The 19,984-nt window shown below is 41.0% G+C and overlaps 1 protein-coding gene across 4 annotated transcripts in view; it reads left to right on the forward strand.

Moving 5' to 3' along the window:
- The window catches only part of EDEM3 (ER degradation enhancing alpha-mannosidase like protein 3), a 97,033-nt gene extending 78,440 nt beyond the window's left edge, over positions 1 to 18,593 (forward strand). For 3 of the 4 annotated variants that reach the window (XM_082833487.1, XM_082833489.1, XM_082833490.1), the window contains exon 20: positions 14,657 to 18,593. In XM_082833487.1, the coding sequence (XP_082689613.1) occupies positions 14,657 to 15,066 (410 nt within the window). In that variant the 3' untranslated portion in view covers positions 15,067 to 18,593. The remainder of the gene's footprint in view (positions 1 to 14,656) is intronic. The other variant, XM_082833488.1, reaches the window with a different exon arrangement.
- Positions 18,594 to 19,984: the final 1,391 nt, after the last annotated feature.

Raw genomic sequence — 19,984 nt, forward strand, 5'->3', positions numbered from 1 at the left:
GTTTCCTCCAGTCCTGTGGAGCACCTGCACTCAAGTCCTGCTGGGCTTCAAAGCCAAATGCTCTGGGGGCTCCACCTCCCAATGCCAGCCCCCCAGGCTGGGGAGCCTGACAAGGGGCTCAGAACTTACTGCTGTGGGAGTACCTCTGCCATATAATGATTTTCCAGTTTTGTGGGTTGCTCACCTAGTGACTATGAGATTTGATTATATTGCAAAAGCTCCTCCTACCATCTCATTGTAGCTGCTTCTTTGTCTTTGGATGTACCTTTTTTTGTAGGTTCCAGTCTTTTGTTGATGGTTGTTCAGCAGTTAGTTGTGGTTTTAACGTTTTCATGAGAAGAGGTGAGCTCAAGTCCTTCCACTCCACCATCACGTCCAGAATCAAGGGGTGCTTTTGGTTTGGATGCTTGCTGCTTCTTTCCTAAGCGTGTGCTGGCCATTACCCCTTGATATGGGATGTTTAGGTGCGGTGGCCTGTGTGCATTCCCTGTACGGCGGGGCACAATTCGTGCCCACCTGTGGGACTCCCAGCAGTGGCAGTGGGCTGTGAGTGCCCAGAACAGCAGGGGCAAGTGCTTGCAGTCTGCTCGTGGGTCCCCTAACTGTGGCGGCGGCCCACGCACCCATGGAACAGCAGGGGCAGCAACTGGCGCCTGCTCCTGGGTCGCCTAGTGTCAGCAGCTGCCCTTGCACTCCCAGGACAGCAGGGGCAGTGCTTGGCACCCACTGCTGTGTCTCCCAGCAGTGGCGACGTCCCGGGGCAGCAGGGAAAGTGATTGGCGCCTGCTTGCAGGGTTCCCAATGATGGAGGTGGCTGGCACACTCCCGGGACAGCTGGGGTAGCACTTGATGCCTGCTCACAGGTTGTTTAGCTGTGGCAATGGCCCATGCCCATCTCTGGAGCCCACAATGGCAGCAGTGGCTTGTGCCTGCACCTGGAGCTCGTGTAGGTGGCATCCTGTTGCCTGAGAGCCCACACGCACAGAAAGAAGCTCCTATGGCAGTCCCGTACCTCTCCTCGTGTGCCCCCCAACAATGGTGCCTTGCCTCTCTGTCAGGTCCAGACCTCTTCCAAGTGTATCCTCAGCTGCCACACTCCAGCCTCTTCAGGCTGTCTCCCTGCAGCCAACCCTTGGTCCTCTCCCTGGGTCTGACCTCCAAAGCCAGAGCTTCAGCATCTAGGCCCTGTCCATACCAGCAGATGAGCATCTCAGGCTGGGGAATGTAGGGTGGTGGTACCAACCATCTGTGCAGGTCTCTGTCTGTTTTGCCTTCTGCAAACTGGTTGCTGCACTTTCCTCTGAGTCTCCAAAGCATCCCCTCTGTCCAGGCTGATCTCTGCACTGGTGAGGGGACTTCCCAGGGTGGGGGAACGTTTCCTTCTTCACAGCTCCCTCCCTGGGGCACAAGTCCCATCGTGATTCCTTTCTCTCTTTTTTTTTTTCTTTTTTCTTTCATCCCACCTGTTTACGTTGAGGTTTTCTTGCCCTTTCGGAAGTCTGAGTTCTGCCAGCATTCAGTAGATGTTCTGTGTGAGTCGTTCCACTTGTAGATGTGTTTTTGATGTATTTGTGGCAGAAGGTAAGCTCCACGTCCTACTCCTCTGCCATCTTGATTCCTCCCTGATTATTTTTTTATTGTTTTTTCTAATCTCTATTTATTTCCTCTCTGATCTTTATTATCTCCTTCCTTCTGTTGACTTTAGGTTTTGTTTGTTCTTTTTCTAATTCTTTTAGGTGGTGGGTTAGGTTGTTTATTTGAGACTTTTCTTGTTTCTTAAAGAAGGCCTGTATCACTATGAACTTCCCTCTAAGAGCTGCTTTTGCCACATCCTATGTTATTTGTATGGTTGTGTTTTCATTGTCATTTACCTCAAAGTATTTTATTTTTTTATTTTTGGCTGTGTCAGGTCTTAGTTGAGGCACGCGGGATCTTCATTTCAGCAAACGGGCTTCTCTCTAGTTGTGGCACGCGGTCTTCTCTCTAGTTGTGGCGTGTGGGTTTTCTCTCTGTAGTTATGACACTCAGGCTCCAAAGTGTGTGGGCTGTGTAGTTGTGGCACATAGGCTCTCTAGTTGAGGCCCATGGGCTCAGTAGTTGTGGCACCCAGCTTAGTTGCCCCACAGCATTTGGGATCTTAGTTCCCTGACCAGGAGTTGAACCCACGTCCCCTGCATTGGAAGGCAGATTCTTTACCACTGGACCACTGGGGAAATGCATCAAAGTATTTTTTAATTTTTTTTCATCATTGTCCCATTGGTTTTGTAGTAGCATGTGGTTTAGTCTCCATGTAATTATTTTTTCTCATTTCTTTTCTTGTGATTGTTTTCTAGTTTCATGCTGTTGTGGTCAGTAAAGATGCTTGAAATAATTTTTATACTCTTAAATTTGCTGAGGCTTGTTTTGTGGCCTAGTATGTGGTCAATCTTAAGAGAATGTTCCATGTGCACTTGAAAAGAATGTGTATTCTGCTTTTTTGGGGTGTAATGTCCTGAAAATATCAATTAAGTCTAACTGTTCTATTGTATTATTTAGGATCTCTGTTGCCTTATTGATTTTCTGTCTCAAAAGATCTTTTCATTGATGTGAGTGGGGTGTTAAAGTCTCCTACCATTATTGTATTCCCATCAGTTTCTCCCTTTATGTCTGTTAGTGTTTGTTTTATGTATTTGGGTGCTATATTGAGTGCATATGTGTTGATAAGTGTAATATCCTCTCCTCGTATTGATCCTTTTATCATTACATGGTGTCTTTCTTCATCATTCTTTATAGCCTTTGTTTTGAAGTCTGTTTTGCCTGATAAAAGAGTATTACGACCCCTGCTTTCTTGTCATTTCTGTTTGAATGAAATATCTTTTTCCTCTGCTCATTTTCAATCTATGTGTGTCCTTTGCTCTAAAGTGGGTCTCTTGTAGACAGCATATTTTAGGCCCTTGTTTTTCTAATCTAATCTGCCACTCTGTCTCTTGATTGGAGCATTTGATCCATTGACATTTAAGGTAATTATTGATAGATATGTATTTATTGCCATTTTATTTTATTTTATTTTCACCAAAAATTTTATTTTATTTTATTTTTCTTTTTAACATCTTTATTGGAGTATAATTGCTTTACAATGGTATGTTAGTTTCAGCTTCACAACAAAATGAGTCAGTTACATATATACATATGTTCCCATATCTCTTCCCGCTTGCATCTCCCTCCCTCCCACCCTCCCTATCCCACCCCTCCAGGCGGTCACAAAGCACCAAGCTGATCTCCCTGTGCTATGCGGCTGCTTCCCACTAGCTATCTACCTTACGTTTGGTAGTGTATATATGTCCATGCCTCTCTCTCGCTTTGTCACCGTTTACCCTTCCCCCTCCCCATAGCCTCAAGTCCATTCTCTAGTAAGTCTGTGTCTTTATTCCTGTTTCACCCCTAGGTTTTTCATGACATTTTTTTCTTAAATTCCATATATATGTGTTAGCATACGGTATTTGTCTCTCTCTTTCTGACTTACTTCACTCTGTATGACAGACTCTAGGTCTATCCACCTCACTACAAATAGCTCAATTTTGTTTCTTTTTATGGCTGAGTAATATTCCATTGTATATATGTGCCACATCTTCTTTATCCATTCATCTGATGATGGACACTTAGGTTGTTTCCATCTCTGGGCTATTGTAAATAGAGCTGCAATGAACATTTTGGTACATGACTCTTTTTGAATTATGGTTTTCTCAGGGTATATGCCCAGTAGTGGGATTGCTGGGTCATATGGTAGTTCTATTTGTAGTTTCTTAAGGAACCTCCATACTGTTCTCCACAGTGGCTGTATCAATTTACATTCCCACCAACAGTGTAAGAGGGTTCCCTTTTCTCCACACCCTCTCCATCATTTATTGTTTGTAGATTTTTTGATGATGGCCATTCTGACTGGTGTGAGATGATATCTCATTGTAGTTTTGATTTGCATTTCCCTAATGATTAGTGATGTTGAGCATTCTTTCATGTGTTTGTTGGCACTCTGTATATCTTCTTTGGAGAAATGTCTATTTAGGTCTTCTGCCCATTTTTGGATTGGGTTGTTTGTTTCTTTGTTATTGAGCTGCATGAGCTGCTTATAAATTTTGGAGATTAATCCTTTGTCAGTTCCTTCATTTGCAAATATTTTCTCCCATTCTGAGGGTTGTCTTTTGGTCTTGTTTATGGTTTCCTTTGCTGTGCAAAAGCTTTGAAGTTTCATTAGGTCCCATTTGTTTACTTTTGTTTTTATTTCCATTTCTCTAGGAGGTGGGTCAAAAAGGACCTTGCTGTGATTTATGTCATAGAGTGTCCTGCCTATGTTTTCCTCTAAGAGTTTGATAGTTTCTGGCCTTACATTTAGGTCTTTAATCCATTTTGAGCTAATTTTTGAGTATGGTGTTAGGGAGTGATCTAATCTCATACTTTTACATGTCCCTGTCCAGTTTTCCCAGCACCACTTATTGAAGAGGCTGTCCTTTCTCCACTGTACATTCCTGCCTCCTTTGTCAAAGATAAGGTGACCATATGTGCGTGGCTTTATCTCTGGGCTTTCTATCCTGTTCCATTGATCTGTATTTCTGTTTTTGTGCCAGTACCATACTGTCTTGGTTACTGTAGCTTTGTAGTATAGTCTGAAGTCGGGAAGCCTGATTCCTCCAGCTCCGTTTTTCGTTCTCAAGATTGCTTTGGCTATTTGGGGTCTTTCGTGTTTCCATACAAACTGTGAAATTTTTTGTTCTAGTTCTGTGAAAAATGCCAGTGGTAGTTTGATAGGGATTGCATTGAATCTGTAGATTGCTTTGGGTAGTAGAGTCATTTTCACAATGTTGATTCTTCCAATCCAAGAACATGGTATATCTCTCCATCTGTTGGTATCATCTTTAATTTCTTTCATCAGGGTCTTATAATTTTCTGCATACAAGTCATTTGTCTCCTTAGGTAGGTTTATTCCTAGGTATTTTCTTCTTTTTGTTGCAACGGTAAATGGGAGTGTTTTCTTGATTTCACTTTCAGATTTTTCATCCTTAGTGTATAGGAATGCCAGAGATTTCTGTGCATTAATTTTGTATCCTGCTACTTTACCAAATTCATTGATTAGCTCTAGTAGTTTTCTGGTAGCATCTTTAGGATTCTCTATGTATAGTATCATGTCATCTGCAAAGAGTGACAGCTTTACCTCTTCTTTTCCGATTTGCATTCCTTTTATTTCCTTTTCTTCTCTGATTGCTGTGGCAAAAACTTCCAAAACTATGTTGAATAAGAGTGGTGAGAGTGGGCAACCTTGTCTTGTTCCTAATCTTAGTGGAAATGCTTTCATTTTTTCACCATTGAGGACGATGTTGGCTGTGGGTTTGTCATATATGGCCTTTATTATGTTGAGGAAAGTTCCCTCTATGCCTACTTTCTGCAGGGCTTTTATCATAAATGGGTGTTGAATTTTGTCAAAAGCTTTCTCTGCATCTATTGAGATGATCATATGGTTTTTCTTCTTCAATTTGTTAATATGGTGTATCACGTTCATTGATTTGCATATATTGAAGAATCCTTGCAGTCCTGGAATAAACCCCACTTGATCATGGTGTACAATCCGTTTAATGTGCTGTTGGATTCTGTTTGCTAGTATTTTGCTGAGGATTTTTGCATCTATGTTCATCAGTGATATTGGCCTGTAGTTTTCTTTCTTTGTGACATCCTTGTCTGGTTTTGGTATCAGGGTGATGGTGGCCTCGTAGAATGAGTTGGGGAGTGTTCCTCCCTCTGCTATATTTTGGAAGAGTTTGAGAAGGATAGGTGATAGCTCTTCTCTAAATGTTTGATAGAATTTGCCTGTAAAGCCATCTGGTCCTGGGCTTTTGCTTGTTGGAAGATTTTTAATCACAGTTTCAATTTCACTGCTTGTGATTGGTCTGTTCATATTTTCTCTTTCTTCCTGATTCAGTCTTGGCACGTTGTGCATTTCTAAGAATTTGTATATTTCTTCCAGGTTGTCCATTTTATTGGCATAGAGTTGCTTGTAGTAATCTCTCATGATCTTTTGTATTTCTGCAGTGTCAGTTGTTACTTCTTTTTCATTTCTAATTCTATTGATTTGAGTCTTCTCCCTTTTTTTCTTGATGAGTCTGGCTAATGGTTTATCAATTTTGTTTATCCTTTCAAAGAACCAGCTTTTAGTTTTATTGATCTTTGCTATCGTTTCCTTCATTTCTTTTTCATTTATTTCTGATCTGATTTTTATGATTTCTTTCCTTCTGCTAACTTTGGGGTTTTTTTGTTCTTCTTTCTCTAATTGCTTTAGGTGCAAGGTTAGGTTGTTTATTCAAGATGTTTCCTATTTCTTAAGGTAGGATTGTATTGCTATAAACTTCCCTCTTAGAACTGCTTTTGCTGCATCCCATAGATTTTGAGTCGTCGTGTCTCCATTGTCATTTGTTTCTAGGTATTTTTTGATTTCCTCTTTGATTTCTTCAGTGATCACTTCATTATTAAGTAGTGTATTGTTTAGCCTCCATGTGTTTGTATCTTTTACAGATCTTTTCCTGTAATTGATATCTAGTCTCATAGCGTTGTGGTTGGAAAAGATACTTGATACAATTTCAATTTTCTTAAGTTTACCAAGGCTTGATTTGTGACCCAAGATATGATCTATCCATGAGCACTTGAGAAAAATGTGTATTCTGTTGTTTTTGGATGGAATGTCCTATAAATATCAATTAAGTGCATCTTGTTTAATGTATCATTTAAAGCTTGTGTTTCCTTATTTATTTTCATTTTGGATGATCTGTCCATTGGTGAAAGTGGGGTGTTAAAGTCCCCTACTGTGAATGTGTTACTGTTGATTTCCCCTTTTATGGCTGTCAGTATTTGCCTTATGTATTGAGGTGCTCCTATGTTGGGTGCATAAATATTTACAATTGTTATATCTTCTTCTTGGATCGATCCCTTGATCATTATGTAGTGTCCTTCTTTGTCTCTTCTAATAGTCTTTGTTTTAAAGTCTATTTTGTCTGATATGAGAATTGCTACTCCAGCTTTCTTTTGGTTTCCATTTGCATGAAATACCTTTTTTCATCCCCTTAGTTTCAGTCTGTATGTGTCTCTAGGTCTGAAGTGGGTCTCTTGTAGACAGCAAATATATGCGTCTTATTTTTGTATCCATTCAGCCAATCTGTGTCTTTTGGTGGGAGCATTTAGTCCATTTACATTTAAGGTAATTATCAATATGTATGTTCCTATTCCCATTTTCTTAATTGTATGGGTTCATTATTGTAGGTCTTTTCCTTCTCTTGTGTTTCTTGCCTAGAGAAGTTCCTTTAGCAGTTGTTGTAGAGCTGGTTTGGTGGTACTGAACTCTCTCAGCTTTTGCTTGTCTGTAAAGGTTTTAGTTTCTCCATCAAATCTGAATGAGATCCTTGCTGGGTAGAGTAATCTTGGTTGCAGGTTTTTCTCCTTCAACACTTTCAATATGTCCTGCCACTCCCTTCTGGCTTGCAGATTTCTGCTGAAAGATCAGCTGTTAATCTTATGGGGATTCCCTTGTGTGTTATTTGTTGTTTTTCCCTTGCTGCTTTTAATATGTTTTCTTTGTATTTAATTTTTGAAAGTTTGATTCATATGTGTCTTGGCGTATTTCTCCTTGGATTTCTCCTGTATGGGACTCTGTGTGCTTCCTGGACTTGATTAACTATTTCCTTTCCCATATTAGGGAAGTTTTCAACTATAATCTCTTCAAATATTTTCGCAGTCCCTTTCTTTTTCTCCTCTTCTTCTGGAACCCCTATAATTCGAATGTTAGTACGTTTAATGTTGTCCCAGAGGTCTCTGAGACTGTCCTCAGTTCTTTTCATTCTTTTTTCTGCTCTGCAGTAGTTATTTCCACTATTTTATCTTCCAGGCCACTTATCCGTTCTTCTGCCTTAGTTATTCTGCTATTGATCCCATCTAGAGTATTTTTCATTTCATTTATTGTGTTGTTCATCATTGTTTGTTTCATCTTTAGTTCTTCTAGGTCCTTGTTAACTGATTCTTGCATTTTGTCTATTCTATTTCCAAGATTTTGGATCATCTTTACTATCATTATTCTGAATTCTTTTTCAGGTAGACTGCCTATTTCCTCTTCATTTGTTAGGTCTGGTGGGTTTTTATCTTGCTCCTTCATCTGCTGTGTGTTTTTCTGTCTTTTCATTTTGCTTATCTTACTGTGTTTGGGGTCTCCTTCTTGCAGGCTGAAGGTTCGTAGGTCCTGTTGTTTTTTGTGTCTGTCCCCAGTGGCTAAGGTTGGTTCAGTGGGTTGTGTAGGCTTCCTGGTGGAGGGTACTAGTGCCTGTGTTCTGGTGGATGTGGCTGGATCTTGTCTTTCTGGTGGGCAGGTCCACGTCTGGTGGTGTGTTTTGGGGTGTCTGTAGACTTATTATGATTTTGGGCAGCCTCTCTGCTAATGGGTGGGGTTGTGTTCCTGTCTTGCTAGTTGTTTGGCATAGGATGTCCAGCACTGTAGCTTGCTGGTCGTTGAGTGAAGCTGGGTGCTGGTGTTGAGATGGAGATCTCTGGGAGATTTTCGCTGTTTGATATTATGTGCAGCTGGGAGGCCTCTTGTGGTCCAGTGTCCTGAAGTTGGCTCTCCCACCTCAGAGGCACAGCACTAACTCCTGGCTGCAGCACCAAGAGCCTTTCATCCACACGGCTCCTTAATTTGGGATGATTCGTTGTCTATTCATGTATTCCACAGATGCAGGGTACATCAAGTTGATTGTGGAGCTTTAATCCGCTGCTTCTGAGGCTGCTGGGAGAGATTTCCCTTTCTCTTCTTTGTTCTCACAGCTCCCAGGGGCTCAGCTTTGGATTTGGCCCTGCCTGTGCGTGTAGGTTGCCGGATGGCATCTGTTCTTTGCTCAGACAGGACGGGGTTAAAGGAGCCGCTGATTCGGAGGCTCTGGCTCACTCAGGCCGGGGGTAGGGAGGGTCACGGAGTGCGGGGCTGGCCCGCGGCGGCAGAGGCCAGCGTGACGTTGCTAGCCTGAGGCGCGCCATGTGTTCTCCGGGGGAGTTGTCCCTGGATCCCGGGACCCTGGCAGTGGCGGGCTGCACAGGCTCCCTGGAAGGGGGTGTGGATAGTGACCTGTGTTCGCACACAGGCTTCTTGGTGGCGGCAGCAGCGGCCTTAGCATCTCATGTCTGTCTCTGGGCTCCGCACTTTTAGCCGCGGCTCGCGCCCGTCTCTGGAGCTCTCTTAAGCAGCGTTCTTAATCCCCTCCTCTCGTGCACCAGGAAACAAAGAGGTAAGAAAAAGTCTCTTGCGTCTTCGGCAGGTCCAGACTTTTCCCCGGACTCCCTCCCGGCTAGGCTAGCTGCGGTGCACTAACGCCCTGCAGGCTGTGTTCACGCCGCCAACAGTCCTCCTCCTCAGGCTGTGTTAACGCCGCCGTCAGTCCTCTCCTGGCTCTCTCCGCTTTGCCCTCCGCACCCGTTGCTGTGCTCTCCTCCACGGCTCTGAAGGTCCCCCACTCTGCCACCCGCAGTCTCCGCATCCGAAGCTCCCCCACTCCGCCACCTGCAGTCTCCGCCCGTGAAGGGGCTTCCTAGTGTGTGGACACTTTTCCTCCTTCACAGCTCCCTCCCGCTGGTGCAGGATCCGTCCCTATTCTTTTGTCTCTGTTTATTTTTTTCTTTTGCCCTAACCAGGTACGTGGGGGGTTCCTTGCCTTTTGGGAGGTCTGAGGTCTTCTGCCAGCGTTCAGTAGGTGTTCTGTAGGAGTTGTTCCACGCATAGATGTATTTCTGGTGTATCTGTGGGGAGGAAGGTGATCTCCGAGTCTTACTCTTCCGCCATCTTCCCGGAAGTCTCCTATTGCCATTTTAAACCTTGTTTTCCTGTTGATTTTATATTTCTTCTTTGTCCCTTTCTTTTTCTTTCCATTTTTCCTTTTGTGGTCTGATGATTTTCTTTTGTTTTATGAATCTGTTGTATGTGATAGATTCATAAAATCTGGTTTTGGTTTTTGTGTATCTATTGTATGTTTTTGAGTTGTGGTTACCCTGTTTTTCAAGTATATTAACCCCTTCCTATATCTGCTTGCTTTAGACTGGTAGTCATGTAGGCTCAAATACATTCTAGAAAAAGTAAATCTACATCTTCTTACTCTCCTCCCCCACATTTTATGATTTTGATGTCCTCTTTTACATCTTCATCCTTTTGCTGTTCGTTGTGGTTATCATTGCTTTCACAGAAAATTTTTTTTAATTGTGATTTTTAAAAATCTGTGTATTGGCTTATTTAAATGATTTACTTTCCATTTATGATTTTTTTCCCTAAAGATTCTAACTTTTTTTCTATTTAGAGAACACCTTTCAATGTTTCCTTTAGGATAGGTTTAATATTGCTATATTCCTGTAGTTTTTGCTTGTCCAGGAAATTCTTTCTCTGATTTTAAATTTGATAATCTTGCTGGACAGAGTATCCTACATTTCACATTTTTCCCTTTTAGGACTTTGAATGTATCTTGCCACTCCCTTCTGACCTGCAACGTTTCTGTAGAGAAAGCAACTGATATATAGCTTTATGGGGGTTTCCCTTCTAATTAACTCTGTTTTTCTCTTGCTGCCTTTAGAATCCTCTTTAACTTTTGCCATTTTTATTATAATATGTCTTGGTGTAGGTCTGTTTGAGTTTATCTTGTTTGGGACCCTCTGTGCTTCTTGTACCTGGATATCTGTTCCCTTTGTTAGGTTTGGGAAGTTTTCAGCCATAATTTCTTCAAAGACATCTTCAATCCTGTTTTCTCTCTCTTCTGGGATCCCTACTAAGTGTACATTGGCATGCTTTATTTATTCTTATATTGCTTTCTTATATTGCTTTCATTTTATTTTTCATGTGGCTTTCTGTTGTTCTGACTGGGTGATTTCCATTATTCTATCTTCCAGATCACTTATTTGTTCTTCTGCATTTTTTCTGCTATTCATTGCCTTTAGCTCAGCTTTTGTCTCAGTGAATGAGTTCTCTAATTTTTCTTGGTTCCTTTTTATAGTTTCTAGTAATAGTAATCTGCATTTCTATCAATAGTCCTTCTTATCTCCTTTTTGAACTCAATGTCTATTAGACTGAAGAGGCCTGTTTCATTGTTTGTTCTTTCAGGGGAATTCTCTTGATCTTAATAATTGGGAGTGGTTCCTCTGCTTCTTCATTTTACTTATACTTCTCTTGCTCTATGAGTTTAGGAGAAACAATTATCTATGCGGTCTTGGAGAGCTGTTTTTATGTGGGAGCATCCCTGTATAGCCTGTGTGGGTTTAATATTTTTTGGTGTGAGGGCTGTTTTTAGTGTGGATGCCTGTTGCCTCTTTCCTGTGTATGCTGGCTGTTATCCCCTTGATAGGAGGTGTGACTGGTGGTGTGGTGACCAGAGCCTGCACTGGATATTGATCGGGGCCTCCTCTTTTGCTCTGTGGTTGTTACTTCCCTGTCAGGGGCTGGGTCTGTTCCCTAGCTGTTGGAGTAGAAGCCCCCAGATCCGTTTCTGAGCTGCAGTGTGAGGTAGGTGGGATTGGAGCGTTCCCACAGGGAGAGGAGCCACTGAGTATTCCTCTACCAGAGCTGTTCACCAGTGAGTGTGCTCTGTTGTGTCACCTGTCACCCATTGTGTGGGCTCACAAAGTATGCTGCCCTCAGCCCCGTCTCAACCTTGGGAATGCTGGCAATCAGCCCTGGTGTCCCTCAGGTGTTGTTTTCACAAGGCCACCAGCACAGATCCACTAAAGCCGGGTCCCAGGACTGTAGTAGTTGCACACTTGGACCTGCTGTGGGAGCTATGGAGGCAGCTCAAACCCAGGCCCAGCCCAGCCCCCATGTGCACGCGCCTGCAAAGCCCACAGCTGCTAAGGCCAGACCCGTCCCAGCATGGGAGCACCTATGGTCTACTCGGATGTCCTGCAGATGCTGAATTTACAAAGCCAGCAGCGAAGGTGTAAATACACGGCTCACACGGCTGCAGGGGGAGATTGCAACCCTGTATCCTAAGTCACGTGGCCCCTGGGTCTCAGCTGTGGTTTCAGGCCTGTTTCTGTGTATGGGCAGCTCACTGGTATCTGCTCCTGGGGCCTGCCGAGGTGGTGGTTGGTGCAGGTGCCAGCCTAGGCGGTGGCTGGGACCCCTGAGCCGGCCCAGGTGGGAGCCTGAGGCGGCAGCTGGGTTGCAGTAATCTGCTGAGTCTGGAGCCCCTGAGGCTGTGGCTGGTGTGCAGTGTCCCGGAGTCTGTGGAGGCAGAGGCTGGCATGTGGAGAAAGGGGCTGCCATGGCCCCCTTCCCTTTGTGCCCCACTTGACAATGGCTCTTCAGTTCTGTGGCAGGTCTGGGCTTCTGCAGACACCCCCGGCTGTAGCCATACCACACTCCAGCCCCTTCAGGCTTTCTCTGAACATCCAACAGTAGTCCTCTCCCTAGGTCTGTCCTCTAAACTCTGAGTATCAGCACTCAGCCCCTGCCTGTACCAGCGGGCACATGTCTCAGGCTGGGGCACGCAGGGTAGCGGTACAGCAGTCTGTGTGGGTCTCTCCTGCCTGCCACAAACTGGTTGTTGCACTCTCCTCTGCGCCTCTGAAGCTGCCTTTCTGTCCCAGCTGATCTGAGGGGGCTTCCCAGGGTGCAGGAACCTTTCCTCTTTTCAGCTCCCTCCCAGGGGCATAGGTCCCGTCCCACTTCCTCTTTTTTTTCCCACTTCATCCTACCTGGTTACGTAGAGCTCTTTCTTGTCCTTTCAGGTGTTTGAGGTCTTCTGCCAGTGTTCAGTAGGTGTTCTGTGAGAATTGTTCCATTTGTAGATGTATTTCTGATGTATTTGTGGGAGGAGGTGAGTTCCACGTTCTTCACCGCTGCCATCTTGATTGGAGCCTATACTATTCTTATTCCATTTTATTAACTAGATTTCCAAAATAATATATAACATGTAACCCTAGAGTGATTTTTTGCCAAAATCAGTCTTTATTACTAGAAGAAATAACCTTACACTTTTTCCTATTCTTCTAAGCTAGATTAATGCAATCTAGAAACAAAGTTGAAGGTTCTTCTCCCTTCTCCCTCAAACTTAGGGTAGCCTAGCATAAATGAGCCCTAAGCAGCCAGACACTGCTTTCTCTTCTTTGGGCCCCACCATAGTTTGCCTTGATGTCAAATTAAAATGTACCCTTTCCACAGCTGAGAGAATGTGTGGGGACTCCTCCCCCTTGCCCTCCTTCCCCCTGACAAACCCCACCTAAGAACTATCTTAAACTTCCCTAGTCAGGTAATCCTACCTAATTAGGGTATATGTATACACACCCTCCTCTACCTCCCTGAATGCCTGTATTTTCCTTCAGTTTTTCTGGTTTTATAATAAGTCCATCTTCCCTTTCTTCTTTGACTAATTAACTCTAATTATCTTTTATATCACAGTTAAGTATCACTTTCTGAAGGAAGCCCTCAAATCTCCATATTCTTTCCTAACAAACACCATGACATGTGTCACAGAGTCTTCTATTGTGTGATTATTCCTAAACGTTGTTTTCCCCAGCTGGACTATAAGATTCAGAAGGGCAGGTCAGATGTTTGTTTTCACCTCGTTTTATCCCTAGCACCTTACACAGTGTCTGCCACACGGTGGACACTCGGGAGATCTTTACCAACTGACTGCAGAGTCTGAGAATGCAGCATGTGGGTGTCGACGCTAATATTTAAGCACTTTGTTGTAGGAACCCTAAATAAAATGCCTCTAGTGGTTTTATTTTATATTCATTACAAGAAGTTTAAACTGCTTTTCATCTTTCCAGTGGATTTGATGATTATATCTTAGAATTCATAGATCTCCAATAATGAAATAGAAGTTTTGTAAATAATCTGGTTTTATGAAAATATTGTATTTGATCAATCACATTGATATCCATGAATCATTCGAAGTTTTGTATTATCTGCATTTTCATGGTTTACTGAGTGGGAATTTCATTTTTCAAAGAATATTGTCTTAAAATACAGCAATGTCATGTGCTGTTTAAAATGTATTCTATTTATAAAGACGCAGTTGTAGAGAATGGACTTGAGGACACGGGGAGGGGAAATGTAAGCTGAGACAAAGTGAGAGAGTAGCATTGACATATATACACTACCAAATGTAAAATCGATAGCTAGTGGGAAGCAGCTGCATAGCACAGGGAGATCAGCTCGGTGCTTTGTGACCACCTGGAGGGGTGGGATAGGGAGGGTGGAAGGGAGACGCAAGAGGGAGGGGATATGGGGATATATGTATACATATAGTTGATTCACTTTGTTATACAGCAGAAACTAACACAACATCGTAAAGCAGTTATACTCCAATAAAGATGTTTAAAATAAATAAATAAAATGTATTCTATTTAATATGTTCTCATGTGCAGGCTTTCCTGAACTTAAATATTTAATAAATCTGAGACATAATACAAATTTATATGCATTTTCATAGTATTATTGTTTAGTATATTTCTTGGCACTTACTAATACCCATTGAAGGCAGTCTTATTAGTTATTAGAGTCATTCTGCATTAACATGATTTTCTTTAACTTTTATTATCAAAACCAGTATGGTTTTGAGACTGTGATAGTAATGCTTTGTGGGGAAAGTAGCATGAAGTTTGTTTCTTTCATCTACAGATCCTGAGATGGAAAATGAAGAACAACCGTCCTCTGAAAATGATTCTCAGAATCAGAGTGCTGAACAGATTGCATCAGGTTCTCAGGAGGTTGATTTGGTTGGTCAGGAGTCTCCTGAGGAAGGTTCTCTAAACTCTCACCCAGAATCTTTGTCTCCAGCAGATGCGGACAATGCTGCAAGCATTTCTCCTTCTGAACAGAATTCTAATCCCACGGAAAACCATGAGACTACAAGTCTTGATGGTGAATGTACAGATTTAGATAACCAACTTCAAGAACAATCAGAAACTGAGGAGGATTCCAATCCTAATGTTAGCTGGGGTAAAAAGGTCCAACCTATAGACTCCATATTAGCAGACTGGAATGAAGATATAGAAGCATTTGAAATGATGGAGAAGGATGAGCTCTGACTCACTAAAGTCTACCTGGTGGTAGGTATTTCAAAAGAAAAGGTAAACTGTGGATGATAGATACCCTGATACTAAGCAGGCTCTCTCATGGGAGGCTCTGAGTATGGTGATGAACAACCACGTTCTGACTGGGAGAGTTAGTTATCATAGGAATCTGGAACATGCTGTGTTAGAACTGACCTTGTTTATAACTGTCCCATCAAAAATGCAAACTCACAGTTTCCCCCTCAGGTGACAGCATTGCACCATCCTGCTGCATCTCAGGCCAGGAAAAGATTATTGGGCGTTTCTAGGAACTAGATTTCTGCACTCTCTAGACGGTAGATAAGAAACAAATTCAGTTAACTGTGAGGTGGGGAATACAAATTTGTACAACTTTCTAATTGAAGGAAGCTCTCGGTTTTCTTGGTTCTGGGGTTAGAGGCTCTTTGGGGAAAACACATAGGAGTATTTTGGGCATTCTGGTTATGCTGCCTTCACAGAAACACTCAAAAGTGACCTAAGTGGTTATGAAGCAAATACATTCATGGTGAAAACAGTCTTTGCTCATCATTTTCACTTGCTTCATTGTGTAACATGATCAAGATGACTTGATTTTTTTTTTCCCTCTTTAACAGTGTCCTTTTCATTTAAACCAAAGGTGAAGCCAGTGTACTTTCTCAGTGAGTTCTCTGCATAAAGACTAATCATTGGGACCAGGTAAAAAGGTCATATATCGTGGAAATTGGTTACTTAATACTTTTGAAAAATGGAGCAAGGGAGAAACTATAATGTTGCAATATGAACTTGCCATTGGGCCTTCCGTAAGGAAAGCTGTGACTACTCTGAAATGGAACTTAAAGTTATATCTTTGTAGGGTAAATTATAAATCTTTTCCAGTTCATTTCATTGGAGGTGATTACCTCTAGCCATCAGCCTTACTCCATCCCATGTTTAGAATGCATTTTGAGCCACAAGGCCTATGTTGCCAATAGCTGAATACATTTTGTTCCATTTTTCTATCTTAGGGAGCCATGATAAAACTGTGGTAGTGATCTAAAAATTCTGGAGTAACTACTATTTTTCCTCCTTTGAAACTAGTTTCTAAAGTTGCACGTAAGGAGTCTGTCACATTTTCTGTTGAATCATGGTTTTTTTAAGTTTGCTTTTTGTTTAAACAAATATTCCTTTTGATATGGACTTGAAAATTAGTCTACAGTAACCTGTGTAAAACACACAGTAGCAACTAACATATAGCCATATAGCTTAATGAGAATTTTTTTTTCCTTTGCGTGAGTGAGTGTGTGTGTGTGTGTGTGTGTGTGTGTGTGGCAGTCTGGTGCTGGCCACATTTAAGTTTTAAAAACTTTGTTGTTGATATCTGTAGACAGCCCTGTAATTGAAATCATGGCTTTACTCATTTTATTTATTTTTTTAAACTTACCTGAACCAGTTCTAAAGGAATATTTGAGACTTAATTTCTTTTTTCTGTACCATGACATTGTATAACAACCCTTTTTCTTAAAACATAGTTTTTGAGGTACTGATGAACTTAAACTGTATATGGAGCTGTTAAAAGAACAGCAGTGCTGTATTGTAGTTATGTATATTCATGTACAGTATGTCTTAGATCCCAGGTAAACATGTTATTTTATAAGGGGATAAATAGCTGCTTTCAAAAATTCCAGCTAAACTTAATTGGGTCAGTGAGTAATAAACCTAATAGAGAATTCACTTTGAGGGGGGGAAAAAAGAGTAGTATACCAGACCTTTATTGGCCCTTAATTAAACCTGACACCAAAATGGATATTTTTAGTCTCTCTGCATGTGAAATTTGGTGTAAGAAGATAGAACTATAATACATATAGTATACAGAAGGATAGACATAGTGCTTTGTTCATCTTAGTTGCAAAGCTGCCAAAATAGCTGAAGCTTAATTACTTGACTTGCCTTGATTTATAGGACTGGGGCTTGGAGAAAAGGAGATGTTCCTTTAAGACTTGGATTACAGAAGCCTTATATACATTGATTTGATTTTCTTTTTGTATCTCAGAGCCATTGTTGTCTAAATCTAAATTTTCTAAGTTATCAAAGCAACATAATTTTATTTCCAGCAGAGATCTTGTGGCATACAAGGAAAAGCCAGCTTACTGCCACTTACCCTTTCTTTGGCCATTAGGGGGAGTTGTTGCAATTCATTGTGGTTTAGAAGCAAATTGCTGGCTTGTTTAGAAAAATGAATCCTTAAAAAAAAAAGAAAGGAAAAAAATTTAACAAATTATACTTAATACCCAGAAGGAATTATATGTGATTTTTTTCCCTAGCTAGGAAAAGAAGGTATAGTGTTCAGCTTCAAAACTCCAACATTGTCATTGACCCTCCATTCTTAATTGACATACTGCCACAAAGTTTTTTATTTCATTAAAAAATTTCAACATCATTAGGCATTTTTTAAAATGTTTTGTTTTTAAATCTTTTATAGCATTTTATTTACTTCCTAAAGGTTCAGGGGATTCTATGTAACCCTGAATTTTAGAAACATCTGGTCTACCTCAGTTAGATGTTGACTGCATAGAGATAGAGCTGAAGTGATCACCACAGCCATAAGATTGATTGACTAAGAAGGATTTATACAATGTTTACAAACCCGGAATCAAGTAAGGATTTTATCTGAAAGTTAAAAGTTAGATATTAGAGAAAGTATTTAATTCAGGTATTTTCAAGTTTTAAAACTTCACTTGTTTACCTACTAAAAATAGTTATAGTTTTTTCTGCTTAGGAAGGTCCATTAAAATGATATACCCTAATTTGCAGTGCTTTTCCCATAAAGTTTTAGATGTGAAAGAATTGTAATTTACCAGATATGTTTGGGATGGGATATTTTGTTGGGTAGGTTTTCTTTTTTCTTTTTAACTTCTTTTAATAGGCTTCCAACAAGAATACAGTTGTTTCAGAACAATTTTTTTTTAACATTATACTTTTCCCTTTTTCTTCACAGTGTTAAGAGGGTAAAATAAAAAATTGTGCACTCTGTGATTTTAACTTCTCTAATATGCTCTCGAGATTTTTTAAATTTAAATTACCATCTCACAGCCCTTATAATAGTAAAACCAGCATTTGTTCCCTCACCAAACCCCATGCCAAATTCATCATAAAGAAAGCTCAGCGTCAGTAATTCAAATAGTGCTTATAATTGTAGAGGCGGGGGTGGGGGCATTTAATAAATATTCCAACCGGTCGTTTTATGCACAAGGCTTCAGTCAGAACATAGAAAAAAATAACATTCTGTGAATGAAATATTGTATGTTCAGATTTTATAAAAGACATTTTTAAAAGCCCGATTTACAGCCGTATATTTTCTTATGATGTAATTTATGAAAAAGATGTCTGTACTAACAGGTGCTGTAACACTACTGTTGTTGGATTTTATTGTTTGGTGATAAATGTATACAATATTTCTAAGGGAAACTATGTACTGTGATGTAAAAGTCTGGGCAAAATGTATATAATCCTTGTATATAATTGTGTATTTGATTATAATGACTGATTGTAAAGATTAATAAAATATGTAAATATCCTGGTCTAGTTTTAATTTTAATTTTTAGCATCACTTTGCATATCTTTATACTTTGATATCTTTAAATTTTTTTCACCACTGTCTTCCCTTTAATTTTCATTTTACCCTACGAGAGTAAATTTGGGGGACAACTTAGAGTATAGACATGCAAACATATGTTGAACAGTTCCACAACTCAACTAGGACCCTCAGAGTGGAGTTAGTAATTCACAGTGTCAATATTGGTAACGTGTTTATTTTTTGAGTTTACTAATATTTAATAAAATCATTTGTCCTTTTAATATTGTCATCAAGAGTAATACTGACCTCTCTCGTTAATTCCAGTGAGACCATTTCATTTAGCAGCCACTTTCAGATACTGTGATACTATGCTTTTCATCTGTACTGTTCCAGGGTTTCTGAACACAGATATCTTGAAAGATCTGATAATAATCACTGTTATTTATTGATAATTGTTTTAAGATCAGCAAACTGAGAGTTGAACAAGTTCTAAGCATCTTACGTGAAGTCCGACATTTTGTGCCTGGAGCCCTGGTTTATTTCCAGAGCCTATGCTCCTTCCAGTGTGCCACCCTCTCTCTTCCTTTCTCAGTCCTTCTCACCCCTCCTTCCACCCCCATTTCAGTTTCTGCTCACCTTTTGCTCAGCCACTACCTTCCCACCTGACCACTTTCTCCCCACCTGGGATTGAAGTTTAGAAATGTTAGCATCCATTCTCAGGTTCTCTGGGCATTAATTCCAGTCTCAGCGTGCCTCCATTCCTCTAGGACAAAGCACCGCTATTTCAGGAAGAGTTAAAGGATCCAGGAGTATCTCTTGGAAGATTTCAAAGGGGAGGTTGCTTCTCTTTTCTGGGTAAAGCAAGCTTTAAGAGGTCTGTCTACTAAGAGAAGCTAAGTAATTTAAGGGTTGAAACGAGTAAGTGTCAGCATCTACCTGCTAGGAAGGCTTATACTTCTCAAAGCCTTGCTCTTAACTTAGCCTAATAAGCCTGGAGGTCTATAGTTTCTATCCATCCTTTACAGTGAAGTAGTCAATGGGAGGCCAATGATTGATAGAACCCTGGTGATTCTCTTAATCCATAAAAGAATGCACTCATCATCCCAGATGATAGTGGGAGAAATAACTTTAGAAGTCCTATGGTGTTAGAGTGCATTTCTATCCTTGTTTCAGTCTCAGCTGTCTAAGAAGTGGTACTGTCTTAAGAAATAGCAGCAGCAGGTAATAACGAAAAAATACTTTGGATGTAATAGTAGGATGGGGTTTCTTAAAAGATTGAAAACCTTCCTCACAGGTTAAGGGAGAGAACCAAAGTCATTAAATACAGGAAGAAGAACTTAACACCAAGGGACTGGCTGCTAC

The sequence above is a fragment of the Leucopleurus acutus genome (genome assembly GCF_964270905.1).
Source record: "Leucopleurus acutus genome assembly, chromosome: 2".
Taxonomy (NCBI): Eukaryota; Metazoa; Chordata; class Mammalia; order Artiodactyla; family Delphinidae; genus Leucopleurus; species Leucopleurus acutus.